The sequence below is a fragment of the Euleptes europaea genome, chromosome 7 (genome assembly GCF_029931775.1).
Source record: "Euleptes europaea isolate rEulEur1 chromosome 7, rEulEur1.hap1, whole genome shotgun sequence".
Lineage (NCBI taxonomy): Eukaryota > Metazoa > Chordata > Lepidosauria > Squamata > Sphaerodactylidae > Euleptes > Euleptes europaea.
The window spans coordinates 50,005,357-50,022,825 of NC_079318.1; the positions used below are offsets into that span (position 1 = coordinate 50,005,357).

At 38.8% G+C, this 17,469-nt stretch overlaps 1 protein-coding gene and 1 long non-coding RNA gene across 6 annotated transcripts in view; one reads left to right on the forward strand and one right to left on the reverse strand.

Moving 5' to 3' along the window:
• The window catches only part of ESRRG (estrogen related receptor gamma), a 516,565-nt gene that overhangs the window by 278,367 nt on the left and 220,729 nt on the right, over positions 1-17,469 (forward strand). For 2 of the 5 annotated variants that reach the window (XM_056852763.1, XM_056852767.1), the window contains exon 1: positions 17,315-17,416. The exons of 2 other annotated variants lie outside the window; for them this stretch is intronic. In XM_056852763.1, coding sequence (XP_056708741.1) covers positions 17,319-17,416 — 98 coding nt within the window. In that variant the 5' untranslated portion in view covers positions 17,315-17,318. Of the gene's footprint in view, positions 1-5,990; positions 6,148-17,314; positions 17,417-17,469 lie in introns of those variants that run through there. One more of the 5 variants, XM_056852764.1, reaches the window with a different exon arrangement.
• LOC130480296 (uncharacterized) lies at positions 2,515-3,762 on the reverse strand. Its single transcript, XR_008933407.1, has 2 exons — positions 3,604-3,762; positions 2,515-2,715 (listed from the first exon to the last, which is right to left on the reverse strand). It is a non-coding gene; the product is annotated as an uncharacterized LOC130480296 (long non-coding RNA).

Sequence of the window (17,469 nt, forward strand, 5' to 3'; positions counted from 1 at the left end):
CTTCAGGCCATGATATCCTAGGGCAGCGTAACAAGCAATTCGTGTCAGCTCACAGTAAAGATTATTGGTGTTTTCACTGGGGAAATATTTGCACTCCATCTTCTTTTCTATTTTTAGTGCCCTGAGCTTCCAGTTAGGTAGGAAGCTGTGGAGAGAAGGGGGGAAGACATCAGATCTTGCCCACAGTTAGTCAGAAATTACACTCCTAATCTCGTTCCAGAATGGCTGTAGGTGTCTGCCTGTTGATACTGTACCTATACATAGAATGGAAGGAAAGAGTGGTCAGTTTAAATTCATGTGAGGGAATAAACAATTGCTTCCTTTGAAGTATAAAACACTAAAGCAAAATAAAGCCGTAACCATCTCTAGAAGCATCATAGTACCAATAAGGGAAAGCAATTTATTACCAGGGAAAGAAAACAATACAAGTTTGTCCCCTTTCAGAACGGTTTATCACAATCACCTTTCTCATGGAAAGCCTAATTTGCTCTTTCCATATGAATACTTAAAGAATAATTATCATAATATAACAGCAGCTAAGATTGTCCAAAATGCAGTGCTGACCTTGAATGTACTTCTCCATTTGGTATGTGGTACTGTAACATTCAGAAAACAGACCTTCAACCTGCTTATTAATATGTAATTGTAAAATGTTAACTCTGTGATGCATGCCATATGGATTGTTAGAATCCTTCAGTATCCCATGTAGCAGCATGTGGTATTTTACCAGTGTAAATATGTACAAGATTTTTCAAGATTTCCACTGGGAACACTCCACAACTGAAGTAAGCTTTCCTCTCAGCACTGCAATAGTTTATGATTTAATTTTTACTGACATTCCACCAGTCATATTATTAGCTTCGCAAAATGAAAGTGAAATAATCCTGCATTAATTAAACAGAGTGACTGAATTCCCTCAGTCATCTTCTCCTTGGCTATCTGAGACAGTAACACTGTTCTTCTCTGAGGAAATGAATTTGATGTAGTAATGGGGGAAGTGTGTGTATAAGTTTTTGCAAAAATAAACTTTTTTCCTGCTCAGGCCATGCATTTACAATCATCCCATCCCCCTCTTTTGTGAACGGTGTTAAGGTAAACTGAGCAAATGTCATTTACAGCTGTGTAAAGAGGACCTGTCCACTCCAGCAAAGTGCTAATAGTGGCCAGCCTTGATGAATGGCATACCTGTTGTGGTTACATTAATTTATTGTATTGCACTGATGATAAAATATTTGCCATGACATGTTGAAGAAATGTTGTGTACACCTGTTTAAACGGATAAGAAAAGCAAAATGGTGTGTGCGTGCATGTACAAATCTGTGAGTATGTTTATCAATGGCTACTGAAAGCAAATTCTAATGTTGTGGGCTGTTGCCTAAAATCCAGGCAGGGTGGTCATTACTTCTGCTAAATATAAATGAAAGCAGCAGATGGTTCTCAAGTAGTAATCTACTACCATTTGCCAAAGTGTATAGAAGCATGCAAAAGAAATTCTGAGAGTGATTGTTACTTGCTTTGAAGAGGGAGAAAATTTACATTGTACTCAAACATGAACTGCACTTCTGGAGAAGTATAAAAGACAAATTTCAAAACTCTAAAACAATTTAATACCTTAGTTCTAATGGCTTTTAAACAACCATCAGTAGGTGCAGGTGAGACTGAGAGGATCAGAGAAATAGCAGCACAGGGACTTCTCGGGGGTTTTCACCCCCAGTCCCACGACTGTTGCTCATTAACATTATTTAAAACATATTGTTCTGACATCTTTCGGACCAATTACCTCACATTATGCTAAACACAGGAAACATTTTATCTTAGTCTTTCATCATTCGTTTAATACAACTAGGGGTGGCTTACAACATTGAATGCGAGCTTAATTGAAGGAATGTTGGGGTGGAAGGAATGTTTGTGAGGGCATAAATGATGACACAGACATTCCGTCCAAGCTTTCTCTCCCTCCAGTGCTCTTTTAAGTAAATATGTACTTGGCATAATTAACTGTACCGCTTCTGCAAAGTGCCGCTGGATCTTTACTTCAGTAGCCTTGAGGTAGCTGTGGTTTAGGAGTCTGGCAATTTGGATGCAATGAGATGTCTGTAGCACTTAAGTGTGAAGGCGCTTAAAGATGTACAGTACTCTACATGGAGATAATTATACACATAGAGGGGATGTAAAGATGTAGACACTGCTCAGTGCTCGTTCACTGGTGCAGAGACTCGTGACAGCTTCTCTCGCACTTCCAGCCCTGATTCTATTACTGTTGCTTTGTGCAGAGTCCTTGAGGTAAGGTTTTAGACTGGAGCTTTTGATTTAGCATCAGTGTAGACAAGTGAGCATGAGAAAGTGTCCAAACCTGACTTGCGTCTTCTACAAATTCTATAACAAGCCCCCCAATCATATTTTCTACAAGACTGTTTTTTAAAGATCTTTAATAAAACAGAACAGTCTTTTTTTTTCCTCCAGAAAAGACTAATTGCTAGCAATATTTGGTAACCTGCGTTTATTCCCCCCCCCCTTGTATTAAAACACCCAAACAGTAACTGGGCAACACAAGTTCAAGAATGCGGTTGAAATTCCAGGCCCTGGTCTAGCCGAGGTGACATTTTCAGTCCCAGAGGAACAGGCCAACTGCCTTTCATGAATGCATAAATTATGCTACGGCTGTGGTCTTCTAAGCAGCAGCCCCATCAGCGAAGACAGATGCTTGCAAGGTGTCTGGTGGAAAGATAGCAGTAGCTAATTTGGTGATGGGGGGGATGACACGGACAAGCAGAGGGACAGCGGAAACTATGTGGGCAAGGAAAGCATAGCAGAAGGGAAGACCGAGCAAAAGAGAAGGCAGCATTCCCAAGAATTTTCCACAGTAACTATAATGACGCTGTAATGAAGCTAAGAAAAATATGAGGTAAATTTGGTATTTCTAATTAAGATTTTAAATAATCATGATGATATGACTCAGTAGATACTAACTGCTTATAAACGTTAACTATTTCAGCTGGGAAAGGATCATGCTTATACACAGATGCATGGGTATAAAATTTTCAAACTTATGACAAAATAAGTACTGAACATATGTATAAATTCAAAGAACAATGTAGCTTCCGTATACTGAATGTTTTTAATGAATGAACTTCAATAGGTTTGGGAAATAGACTGCAGTTACATGTCAGCGAATGGAAATGCAGTACATCTTCATTAACAGTTAATCCTTTTTTTAAAAAAGAAAGTATGTTAGGCTCTAATATGAGCCTTTTATTTCTTGCTTGTTTAGTAAATCTTTGGAATGGTTGATGGGATGCATCTCAGAGTGCTTTTAATTCACTGCTCAGAACCAAATTTACATCTTAATTAGAGTCCACATTTAGTAATACAGGCAGCATAATGCTACTGGTAATTAAGTTTTTACTACCTACTTTTCCTCAGTGGTGAGAGCCTTAGTTATGCTGTGTGGGTTGCTGATCTTTGCACTTACATATATACTTGCATGTATGTTTTACTGCATATATAAGAACCAGATTCAAAAACCATACAAGGGATAAATAAATGACATGCTGGAAGTTATTCAACAAAACAAAGGAACACAAATACATCCACTGCACTTACATGTATTTGTCTTCTCTTTTGTCATCTTACTTTGGCAAAAGCCGTCAAATAGATTTGGAGGCAGCTGTTGTATTCCCATTTGTGAATGGCATTAATGCATTCTAAGGGTGCGCGCTGATTTGTTTTGATCTAAAAGATTATGCCATTTACATCATGGAGGGCTCTGTCACGGAAAAAAAGAATGGTACAAGCAGTACAGCTGAATTATTTAAAATTTTGTGTTCTCCGATGTTAAGGTGGTATCAGCTATTTCCTGACCATCTCTTTATTTTCGGCAGATGCAATCTCAAAATAAACAAACAAATAAAACATTTGGTATAATGTATAAATATATTAAGTTAACAAGGTACACTTTTTAAAAAGTTGTGGCACAATTTATTTTTGGATACTTCCTTAAAAGAAATGCTTAGCATAAACATGGCCTAAAATTTGATATTTATTTATTTACATCAAATGGGTTTGGTCAGTAGCTTTGACACGCAGTAGCTAGTGGTGCCATATTAGATATAATTTTGTGGACACATATGGAAATAATGGAATACATTTTCAACCACACTGACAATAAATATCCCTGAGGTTGTTGTGTGTGTGTGTATGTGTGTATATACACACACACTAATATATATATATATATATATATATATATATATATATATATATATATATATATATATATATATATATATATACACACACACACACACACACACACACACATGTTAGACTATATGGAGTTCAGGTGCAGACAGTTAAACAGTAGCATTAACCTTTAACCTGATGTACAGCCCACTCCCCTGCCTGTTTACTCAGAAAAGTGTCTGATGACTTCAGTGGGACTTACGCTCAAGTAATGTTCACAGCATTGCAGTCTTAGTATCACTGAAGGGTCATACTCCCAAACCTATTTGGACTATCCTGCTGCATTACTTCGGAGTATATTTCCTTAAAATCAATGGGACAGACATTCAAGCAAGAACAAAGTATTCTCCTTTAACTTTCATGGAGAGGGTAGTGAAAGTATGCCGATAGTAACATCATGGATATATATGTGCACACTCCTTGACTCTTCATAATTGCTGGTCCCCCTCCCCCCAACCAGATTTAAATATTTACAGCAGTCATCAATTAAAAAGTATAATTTATTTCCATAACTCTAAAAGTATAAAGCAGAGGTTAGGTGAATTACATTACGGGGAAAAAAATAGAAAATTAACCATCCATGTTTATTCACAGGTATATAATGTAGATTTCAACGGGCCTTCCTGTTAACTAATTGTGTTTAAGATTGCAGTATGCGTACAAGCCCCCACACCAGCTTTACAATAAGTCCTGTCAAATTAAATGCAAGTGTTCCCTGGATAAGAAAGACATCCCGTTGATCCAATGCAGGCTTACTGGGAAATGTCCCATTAGGTTAAGGGGAGGGGGTGTGTGGCTTACGTCAAACTTCAGGGTGCCTTGCTTAGGCTGCAGTCCCCGACAGCCCGACTTGGGACCCCAGTCAGCTCAGAGCGATTCGCTTCCGAGTAAACATGCCTAGGGCCATTGATGCACGGGAGGTCTTGCCTTGGATTTGCCGCTCTCTAGATGCACATTTTCCCCATCCAGATTCTCAAAACTCTGCATGGGGGGTTATTGGCCATTTCTGCACGGGAGGTTTTGCCTTGCATTTGCCACTCTCTAGATGCACGTCCCCCCCCCCCCATCCGAATTCTCCAAACTCTGCACGGGGGGCTTATTGTTGAGTTTGGAGAATTTGGATTGGGGGAGGGGGGGAAACGTGCATCTAAAGAGTGGCAAATGCAAGGCAAAACCTCCCGTGCAGAAATGGCCTGGGAGAGCGCCGCGAGACTCCTGTCGGGTTTCAGCCAGCCGAGAGCCCCGCACAGAGCAGAAACGCGACGAGCCACCACGGGACCGAGAAGCAGCAGCAGCAGCACAAACTTCCACCTTCACGACGAAATCTTCCCCCAAAATAGTAACCGCAAAGGGCGGCTGCGCTCCCTCCTGCCAGGGCGCATTCGGAGCAGCGGCCGCCTAAGGAGCTAAGCGAGCCGCGGAGGAGCTGAGCGCGCCGTGCTCCGCGCGCTCCGCTCCTCCTTTTAAACCCCCTGGCATCGCGTCGAGCCGCGGACGCCGCTCCGGGTCCTTCCCCCGTTCCCTCCGCCCTCCTCTACCTGCCGAGCCGCCGCCCGCCGCCGCTCAATCCGTGCAGCCTCCGTCCTCGCCGCCGCTGATTGGCTGGCGCCCTACCAATCCGGCGCCTGCCTGGGCCGGTGGGACTGCATATGTAAAGCCCTACTTCATATTTATAAGCTCCAATCGGGGCTTTAAGTCCTTGATTAGGAGCGTGCGAGAGCTTTTGGTCCCAACTGGCTGTGCCTATAGGCTTGTCACCAGGAGAACGTGTGTGTTAATTGCACTGTGCTCTGTCAAGGGAAACTTTGATTTATAGCTGGGGTGCGCAAATAATGGTTGCCGGGCGCACATGGATTCGGTAGAACTTTGCCTGCCTGAGTCTTTTTCCTTGCACTACGAAGAAGAGTAGGTACCTTTCTTCTTTCCCCTCCGACCCCCCCTTTCCTTCTCTTTCCTTCACTTAATTTTTTTTAATGCAAAAAAAAAAAAAAGCAACAACGACCAATGTTAATTCTGTTTCGGGTAATGCCTTCTGACTTCTGTTTGCATGAGTGGAGCTGTTTGTGTCTTGTCTTGTCTCTCTGTTTTTTTGTTTTTTTTTTGTGCGCTGCTTTTATCTGTTAATTCAGTAAGTGGAGAATTGTTCTCCCCGACGACGTTACCTTTGAGGGGAAGCGGTGTGGCTGTCAGTAAAACAGCTGTGTGAGTGACAGTCACTTCTTATCCAGGTACTAAGAATAGGCACTTGGCACCAATGCAGAGTGAATTGTTAAAATAGACCTTTCAGAAAGAACGTTTTCTCTCTCTCTCTCTCTCTCTCCCCCACCCCCATACTTTAAGGAGGATATGTTCCCAAACAAGATTGAGAACCTTTGCAGTTTGATAAAAATGTGGATCTTTCTGAAATTTTTTACCATGCACAGCTAGGAGAAAGAACTCCCCAACTGCTTAACCCCACTTTAAGGGTAGCGTTCTGTAATTAAGGTCTAACCTAATGTTCTAGTCATTTACTAGCAAATAAGTCTGTTAAATGGGGGGAGGGGGTGTTGGGGTGCACTTTTTGGGTTCATCTTTTTTTAAAAAAATTTTTTTATTGGAATAGTGCAGATTTTACAGCACACAGCATTTTACAAATTTTTCGCTTATTATTCACTAACGGCTTATTATTCACTATGACAGTAAAGTGCTATTTTATAAAACTGTGTCTTTACAGTACATTCAGTGTAAATTTCATGTAGTTCAATGCATGTTTTCCCAGAGCCTCTGCAAGCAACCCCGGGGGGGGGGGTCCCCCCAACAATTTAAGCTCTTTAGAACTTAGGCAGATTGTAAACTTAATTTTGGACTGAATAACTGTGCAGTGTAGAAGCTGGCATTGATTTATCTTACAGAGTCCAAAACGGAGTGTGTGTACTGTCACCCTGCAAGCAAGTGACAGTGTATTGTGGGTGTATGCCCACTAGCTGTCCTTAGCGTCTGTATGTTGCAATGGCTAGATGCAATTAAGACTGATATAAAAAGTGCCTAGGATGCTGAAAAACAATACAGGCGATAAAAGAGCTTACCAGTGGAGCTGGTGTCTGGTGGTGGTGGGGAGATAAGGGACAGGATGCCTAGTTCACCTGAAAAGGAAAGTGAATAAACAATAGTAAGCACACTCACTGAGAGAGTTTATAGATCAGTACTCCGTAAATTTATGTACAGTGTGGTCTAAACTTTCTTAATCTGTGTATAAGTACAATTGTCACTGCTCCAAGTTGAAATGGGAGGCTGTCTCTGGTTGGGGAGGTGGCAGGGGAGAGATTCTAAAGTTAGGAAGATGTTCTTTTTTTAAGGAGCTTTCTTGAATTTACCGTCTTAGAGCTAATTTGAATGATTAGTTTTGATAAGCCTCTTAAAGTAGGTGCATTTAAATGAAATCAGGGCATGTGCCTTTTTGGCTTCTGTGGAAGGTAGAAACTATTATCCCCACACACACAACACACCCACACACTTAGCTTCCTACCCCACCCCCTGCCTCTGCTAAAAGTCTTCTGGATGTATGGTTGGATGGATCTGTGGTTCAGTGGACAGCCAGAACTATCTAATGGCCAGCAACACATCACTCTCTATCTCAATTAATAAACTGCAGAGCCTTACATGGTATTAATATTGCTAGTAATTGCTAGTAATTATGTTTTGGCTTTGTGACATTTGAGGCACACAGAACTATGAAGGCAGTTATGGGATGAGCTAAAAGCAACAAGAATATTTGATTTCTAGAGTTTCCACTTTGTGGTGGAGTGTAAGGGGAGAGTGTCAAACTAAAAACTGGCAGGACATTTGGGGAAAACACATACCTCCGCCTGACCATCACTAGGTATGCTTTGATATCTGGACAGTGCATGTTAAAGAATGCAGAAACTTAAAGCTAGCTGTGACCCACGCTTTTGCCTTTTCAGCGAAACTGTAATGCTAATAATTTCCAATACCACTTAATAACCAAACAGATGCAATAAATATATTTGCTGATTTAGACATATGTGTCTCAATTTAATCATTCTAAATGAAGTGTTCTCATAATATGAAATCTCCTCCAACCTCTGATTAAAATGTAACATTGACTAAAGGATTATAGAGCGGACTTAATTTTACTGACTGTTTTAACAGTTGTCACAGCTGTTGGAAGAAGGGAAGGCAATTGAAACGCTCCAAAAAAGGGAAGGGGGGAGGAGGAACTAGCTTAGTAAATTTAAACATGATCTCTGAATGCCGGGCATAGAATGGCAAATAGATTTGTGACTTCAGATACCTTCTGTCCACTGTGTACATTTCCCTTTGTGGCTCTGTCCGCTTCATGAATTTGAACACTCAACCTCTTCCATGCTTTTCATCTTAAAATGCAACAGTGCTGAAATAGCAGGGAAAAGAGCTAATGTTCACATTATCTCAAACAATACCCCTGCCCCCCATGTTTTACTATACACGAGAGAAATGTGCAGATGCCAAGAAACTTAGGATGGATGGCAAAAATTTCAATTGTGAACATTTGATGTAAGAAATTGGGAGACAAAAGGAACTTGAGCCATGAGAGATTTTACACCTATTTCACAATGTATGATTTCAAAAATATTGGGTTTCAGAGCTGTTTTGTAGAATCTGCAATTTGTTCATATTTATCTATTTAATGAACGTTAATGGAGGTCCTTGTGTGTTTTCTGCTCCCCCTCCCCCTTCCTTTAGATCATAGCTTTTATTCCCAATAAAATTTGATCTCAAAATATGCACAGTATTTGAAGTGTGGGAGGGGTAGCTGACCAAGTAGGGGGAAATTGACACTCCTGGTCTGGCTAAGGTTAGTCTCCTCCGTGTGAAGTCTCTGTCAATAATGGAAGTGATAGTTGTACCATAAATATCTGTGGGTGAGTGTGTGTGTGTATTAATCTAATATGCGGCCAGCATGCATGACAAAACTAAAGTGTGCTCCCTAACCTAAACACATAAGATGTGAGCTTGAAAAAAATAGAATTAATGGGTTTTTTTTGGTATTCAGTCATTGCACGTACACCCAAAAGGGCCTTGTTATGCAACCCCCCTCACCCGCCAATATTTTCCCTGCTTGGATTTCTGTTGTTCTTGTACCTTTTCTGCAAGTTCTAAAAGCGGGCAGACTGTGCAAGGATCTGGTGCTGAAATAGCTTTTTATTTGCTGGGCCTGATCCCCCCCCCTTTTTTTTTTTAGTGATGGTTGCTCATTTTAATGTGTTTATGGTTCTGCTCTTTTATTTACTGAGCCTGGTTTGTTTCAGCAGTAATTAACCTGCGTTATTAGCAAAGCCCTTGTGAATTCTCTTGAATGGATGATCATTTTTTTCCACAGTTATGTTCCCTCCTCCCCACTTGCTGTCCCATATAAAGCTGTCCTTGCCTTAAGACATTTCTGTGTTTAAAAAGGCGTATGATAAACTGACTTTTCAGAAATCTAAATTATCGTAACACATTTATCAGTTTCTGTCAACATCAAGAATATTAAGTTTGAAGTGAGATACCATGTAGCTTTTTTTTTTTTTTTGTGCTAACAGTTTAGGAGATGAATTTTGTTATTTTTCATCTGATATGAAGTTACTTTAGGTATCACTTTGGGCATTTAAAGAAAGGGAAAGCATATTAAGCCCACCTTAAAAAAAAAAAAAACTTCCGCTTGGACTGCTGAGGCAAGATAAGGACCGCCTCATTAGCCAAGCCCCACTTTTGCAATTAATTTTAAAATACATGGTGCTATACATCAAACACAGAAGGTAACTTGTCTGTGTTTTTTTTTTTTTTACAATTCTTGAAGCTTCTCCTTTAAATTACAGCCTGACAGTGTATGCAAAATTAAAGTGTGATAATCTGATGCTTAGTTCTAATTTTTAATAATAGCATGCTTAAATATCCTGGCAGACTTCCTGTTATCGACTGTTTCTGATGCACAGTGACCTTTTGGCTTTGATCTCATTGCAAAAACAAATAGAAATGAACAACACCAATATTTATTGACACTCTTCAAACCCTTGCCCCTTTATAAATATTCTTGTTAGCCTCTTACAAGTCAGTAAAAAAATGCTTGGGTGCTGGACTTAAGCAACTTGTGGTAAATTGAGCCAGCACACATCCCTCTGGAAGTTTAAAGTGATGCAGTTGTTTGCTTATGCTTTGGACTGTGCTTCATAATACATCCCTGGGAGGGGGGTGTAATAAAATGTTGATCTCTACCTAGTGCTTTTCTAGCCCTAGCAAGCTCTCAGGAGGAAATCTGTGATTATGCTGGGCTGGTTTAGTTTTTATCTCTTTTACATCCACTGGCCTTGTATTAAATTGTCATTGTCCTAAAGCACATGAGAGAGAAATGAATTGCACTTCTCAACATACTCTGACAGTGAAATATTTAGCTTCTCTGTCTCCAATCATACTCATGTGTATATGTTTGATAGTGCTGGAATGACAACCAGCAGTCTCTGGTAACCTGACATCCTCATTTTACATGCTCTCTGCTTTTTTTTTCTTTTTGGGGGGAGGGTGATGGGGGTGTTGCGGTTTTTTTTTAACTTGGTATCTTGGCTGAGAGTGATCAATGTTTATTTAGATTTTATATTAAACAATTCTGTGTTGCTTTTTTAAATCATAGCCAATAGTGGCTATGTATGTTTATTTGCCCTATTCATGAAAAATATATTTTAAATGTATTGTAATTACTCATATACCAGATACTGCATATGTCAGTAAACATTTTTCTGAACTTTTTTGTTGCCTTTTTTCCTGGTAACCTTGAAGAAAGGAAATAAATGTACATACCGGGTTTCCCTGAATTTCTTTTGCATTCTTGTGAATACATATTCCAGCTTGCCGTAATTTTCATGTCCATATGCCTGTACAACCGAAGGTAATATAATAGTATGAACTTCTGCATTTGTCAGTTACGAGAGCCATGAATTTTGTTTGCATTTTAAAACATAGCTATTTATGACATAGGATTAATTTAATACTAACCCAAGTATAATGCTCCAAAAATAAAATTGGAAATCCATTTCAGTGTAAACATGTGCTATTACATGCATGTCATACTTCTACCTTTGCTTTCCCATTCTTCATATTTCGCATTGAATTTGGACCTCTTTGGAATGTCAAAGACAAATTCTTTACAGAATTTCCTTCAATTCCTCCAAATTGTATATTAAGATAAAATTTAAATAATAAAATATAACATTTTTATTCTTTGCATAATAACTGAGCCTGAAATCTAAACCTTCCTTAAAAGTCTGAGATCTTTTTTTTAAGCATAGAATTATCCCATTTATTTTAGCAAGATAGGTGTGAATTATTGGGCTTAAGATAGCAACATTTGCTCATGTAGCATATAGAATCTGTGCCTTTAATGTGAACTTCTTCCTTGAAATTTGTTCTCTTCGGCTAGAGCAAGTTATAGTACTAGCAATATATTCATCTGTTGTTGGTGTGTTTTTTTTTTTTTAAAAAAAGTTCTCTTATTTTTTAAAAATTTCTTGAAAGTAAACTTTTACCTAGAAATTATTTTTCTCCTGAGACATTTGATTTTGTCTCACCACTAATTATTGGTTTATGTACAACTAATATGTATACCATGTAAAGTTTATTTTTTTTGGGGGGGGGAAATTTCACTGAAACTGTATTGAAGGTATGATTGTAAAAAAATAGCTATTCTGCTAAAATGTACATCTGTTTCTACCATACACTCTCCAAACAGAAATAAACACATACACTCTCCCCCCTCCCGCAAGATCTGGTGAAACAAGCTCTAATTCCCAAAATGTTATATTCAAATACATTATGTAAGTCATCAAGTTGCCATTGAACTCTGGTTTAATTTCTCTGTGAGTGTGGCTCTCGTTGAACTGGTGTTCCAGGATTATATTTTATCAAGAGGTTTCTTCATCCTTCAAACAAATCAATCTAAATGTTATTATTTTGCTGAATTCTGCATGTTTACTTATGCATAGTAGAATATGATGGCATTGCGTTTCTCTGCGTGTCAGTATAGTCTGAGTTTAAAAAATAATTGAAAGTAAAGATACTGTCCTTAATAACTGTAAAGTGAGCATTTGAGAGGGAGAGCTGAGAAGACAGCTCTTTTGGGCTCCTTTCATAAAAATGCGTAGCTGGAAGGAAATTTGGATCCAAAGATCTTGCTGCATGAGTGAGAATGTACTCTGCTTGTGTGCAGAGGGAAATTATTCCCTCCTCCCATTATTTGCCACACTACCCAAAAAAGTCCCTCTGGGAGGTCCCTCAATTATCTGCAGCCAGTTTGGGGTGGATATGGGAGATGCTGAAAGCTGGGGAGGGGGAATCAGCAAAAAACACAGGTTAGTCTTCTAGGGTAAGAGCTCTTTGGATTCAAGCCATTTAAATCAGTGGGACCTTCCTTCAGAGTCCGGATGGAAGTAAATGTTAAAGCAAAATCCATGTAGGTCTTTCTTGCCATTATTGGTTTGCAAGCTGACTGCGATCTCACTTACTCCTCTGTGTCTTTTCATGTTGTTTTACGTGAGACAAAAGTGCACATCATCTTTTCATCACAGTGATTGGAACTACATACCATGTGTAATATGTTTTGGCAGCACTTACCTAGCCAAAGAAAACAAATTAATATTAGCCATGCTGAGGCGCATCAGAAGTATCACGGATGTGTCGATTTAGCTTTGCTCTGTCACACACCCTTTCCTTAAACAACTGGTCAAGCTGTCGCAAGATGTTGCATGGGCTACAAAGGGATTTTAATAGGTGTGATCAGAGACTGATGGCTGTGGCTAGTTAGAATTAGAACACGTTGTATGTGTACTGATGCTGGTTTTCAGCTTCTGTAGCAAACAAAAATGTATAGAGAACCAACCAGAAACTCAACAACCTAAATTCAAACTGTATCCCCTTAAACGGTTTAGATGCATTGACACTTGTAAATATAGTGAAGAAAAGCAACAAGAAATATTTGACTATACTCAGAATAGGTGCATTCCTTCCCATGTAAAGAGGGAAGCTGACTAGGACATAGGATAGGAGGACGAGAAGATGGCTTGTTTTATGTTTTTTGCTTTTACCCCTGGGATTTTGTTTCTTTCTTGAATACAAATAATATTGGGTGGGGGACCGTACCCTCAGATGTTTTAAATATTTTTCCCTTGCATTTTGGTATATTACAACAGCTAGCGAAATATTGATAGTGTATACAATATAGCACGATAGCTAATTCTTTTTTCAAACTGCTGTTTAAAATAACATTATGTTTATAGATAACGGTGTTGAAAGCCAAGATTGACCTTTATGTATGTGTACAGGATTGCCTCTTTTATTTGTTTCTAAGACGTTTCTGTGCATCATAATTTCTTAGGGTTTGTTGTAGGTTTTATTTTGCATCTGAAGTGAAAGGTTCTGTTTCCTCATTAAATATTCCCAGGTGATGTGAGATGAAAAGGGTATTATGTCCAAAATACACACCAAAAGAATTTGTTTTTGCAAGCTTGGTCCATTTCGGTTAGTAAACCAACAAGTACATAGTTTACTTAGTTTACATAAAATTCAAAACAAAACAAAAAAAGATCAGGAGATTACTATATTTACTCAAGTGCAAGACTAGTTTTTTCCCCCAAGTAGGTCATCAAAGAGCAGTGTGTCATCTTACTTCACATGCAAGTTACAGATATGTTTAATAATAATTTCTTTTGTGCATATAGCATTTTTAGGAAGGATCGTCTTACATTCATGGTCTTCTTTTCAGGTAAAGACAGTACATTTGAAAAATTGGGAAATGTAATTATAATTGATTCTGAGAGGTAGCAAATATCAATGCTCAAATAATTGTAATGAATTAAAACAGACACCAAGCAGAATTCTTGCTGCAAAAAGATGCTCCCTGGCTTAGAATTTAATGAAATATAGCTTCTATTAAAAATAATTGTTCTGTCAGTGTAAAGTATCCTCATAACATTCATTTACCTAGTGCGATAATCAAATATTAGCATGAAACACCATTTTTAATAAACAACGACAACTGGGTGTTCCCAGAAGCAGTAGCATTTGATGTTAGAACTGCCAGTATCTAAAGAAACGCTAGCGGACACCATCATTCTCATATTAGAGGCTGGTTGTCTACCGCAGGTGCAGGTAATCTACAGTACGAGTTCAGCCATATTAACGAGAGCTGAGCATCCACTGCCTTGGTTTGCGTTAGTATGAGTGACACCTGTCCTGTCAGTCATGGGGACCAAGGCTTCACAGATGGAGAAGCAACAATTGTCTGAATTGCACACACTTGGCTTAATCCATCTCATTGTTTTCCTACAAATCTAGAGGATGGCTCATTCTTTTCCTGGAGTCGAGGTAGGATCGCAAGATGGGTTCAGGTGGTCGTGCAGGCCCACCCTTTTTTGTTTTCTAAAAGGTATTCAGCCAAAGAAGTTGGTGGGAGTAGGAGAAGGAAGCATTCACACACACAAGTATCTGTTGGGCAAAGATTGTGTAATTAACTGGCAAATTTAACATGCCTTTTAGAAACCTTTGGCACATACCCTCCACATTGCAAGTGATTGGTTTTAAAAATTATGAATCGATGATCAAAAAGATTACTTTAAGGAAGTTTGCAAACCCAAGGGAGTGATGAAAAGCAACAACTAGACAGATGAGTAAAGTACTAGAAAGCTCGTATACCATGAAATCCGAACATTATTAGGATGTACATTTTTGTGGATATTTTTTGCACCAGAAATGTAAAGTTAGGTCTGTCTCCTTGTAACCTTTCCATCACCCATGTTCTGCTTTGTGTTGGTTTTAAGGAAGTCTCCAACTGGTTGTAGTAGTTATATGCTGCTGGCAATTTTCGTGTCACTAATATTGAGCAGCAAACCTATGGCATGTTGAAATCAGTCAGCAGTTCTTCAAAGATATAGTTTATGTTTGATTGTGTGTAAATACAGTTAGTTAGTTGAATTTATCTGATAGCCTGGCAGAAAGAGAGAGAAGCTGGACAAACTGTTTTCAGTAAATGTGCTGTTCATACACCTGATAAGATTGAGAGTGCTTTCGACTGCTGATATGCTTTGAATAAGAAAAGAATAATCATTTCCACTGGCACCAGCTTATCAGGAATGGAGCAAAATGCCAACACTTTTACATTAGCAAAAGTAAATGTTTTAGACATGTCATTCCTTTTTTCCATTTAAATTGAATAGAAGGGTGCTTGTGAGTATGCAGTAATGAAGGGGAGGACTTATTACCTTGACTAAAGTGCAGGTGAATACACTGAAAAAGGAGCCCATGGCAACAAAAAAGGCCTTTTTTGATAAGTGGAGTACATCTATTTCAGGCATCGTTTAGGAGTTTTCAGCATTTTAATTTTCTGTTCTGCTAAATGCACCTGCTAACCTTAAAAGGGGAGCATTTACTTCGCATTCTGACATATCTGCTTTTTTATTGTTATTAGAAACAATTAGAAACCTGAAATTCAATTCTTACTACTATCATTTTAAACTAAAACTCCTGAATGTTTGGTAAGTCCCCTAGCCTTATATCGCCATTTTCTGGCTGTTCATTTCTGGGTTTAGCAGCTATAATTTTTTGGAACTTAAACTTTAAAATGTGCACTGTAAAAGAGAACCCATACAGACAACTTGATAAGATGCAGAAACACCTTAGCATGCCATATTTAACAAGGCTCAAGTTGCACAATGCAAATGTCTAGAGAACACCTGGTTGCATCACTTAAGTAGAACAAAAGAGAGAATTAACTTTTTCTCCACAATTAATTTTGAAAAGACACCCGGCATTGGGGAAAAACTGAACCAGATGAAGTTTAGAGATTCTGTGCTTGTTCTGGCAAGTTAATTTTAATGTATTCCGGCTGATAAATGGTTTTGCGAGCAACAAATAGATTGATTTGGGATTTTTATTGATTTAAGCTAGTGAGATCACAGTTAACCACTTCTGTCAATACTGTTTGATTAATCAAGGCATCCTTGTTTTGTACCTTTTACAGAGACGGGAACTTTAAAAGCAAAATGTTGACAGCTGATAAACCGCTGGGGTTTCAATAGGCTTTTTGTATGGGAAATATATATTTCATTGGCAAGTTTATTTTCACAAACCAAGACCTTCATTTAATGAAAAGGTCTCCAGTTTTAAGGTTTATCAAATTTTAGCTAAAAAACAACTGGCTCCATTTGGGTGTAAAATAATTTAAGTAGTTACTTGAGGCAAACTTCATGCTTTAGAGCTGTTGCTCAGAGGTTCCATTCTTCTGTGAAGATGTCAACTGTAAATATAAAAATGCATCACTGAAAATGTAATGGCTTAAAGATTCAAACTGAAATAAAATTCTCTGCCTGAGGAAAACACTGCAATCAAAATAAAAGTAGTCTTAACTTCTCCTGAAGCAGGTATACTTGGAAGCAGTCCTTGAAGGCATCAGGGCACTCCGCTGTTTTCTTTCATAGCTTGAGAATCAACAGTATTGTTCTAAGGCACAAATGACATAAGATCAGTAAGTTACTACATGGTAACATGGGTAAAATGTATATACCTATACAATGTGGTCTATTGTGCCGTGATATGATCCAGTTGTTTTGAAATAGTGAGTTTTAGTATATAATTTTTTTGATGGAATACAAAGTTGCAAAAGGTGAAAATAAAAATCAGCATGCTTGCAGAAGACAGAAATGGACTTGACACATACCTGAAAATCTCTCCCATTTAGAATCCAGCCCTGCAATCTCTAGAGATACGGGAGAGATTTTCAGGTATGTGTCGGGTCCATTTCTGTCTTCTGCAAATATGATGATTGTACTTTTCATCTCCGTGTTGGCAGATTGAAATCTGCTAATATCATCTGAATAGATTTGCCCCTCTCAGTTGGCTGCAGATGGGACAATGGAATAAAAGGGTTAGGAAATGGGTTAAGGAAGGCTTCTCCGTTCTTTCGGCTGCTGCAGTGTGCCTTGGGAAGAGACTGCGCAGACACTTTCCTGCCCCCTGTGCAGACTACAATAGTGGGTTTGCATCAGAGATAACGCCAGACGGCTGTCTGGGTGCTGATGGTGGCACTAGCTTCAGTCTACAATGCCGTATGGATCCCATCAATCAGTTGTGAAGCTGGTGGTCCTCTACCTCAGGGAAATGGAACCATGTGGAAGTAAGTAAGATGTCATAATCCCTGTTGTGGCAGAAAAAGACTTTATATTCAAA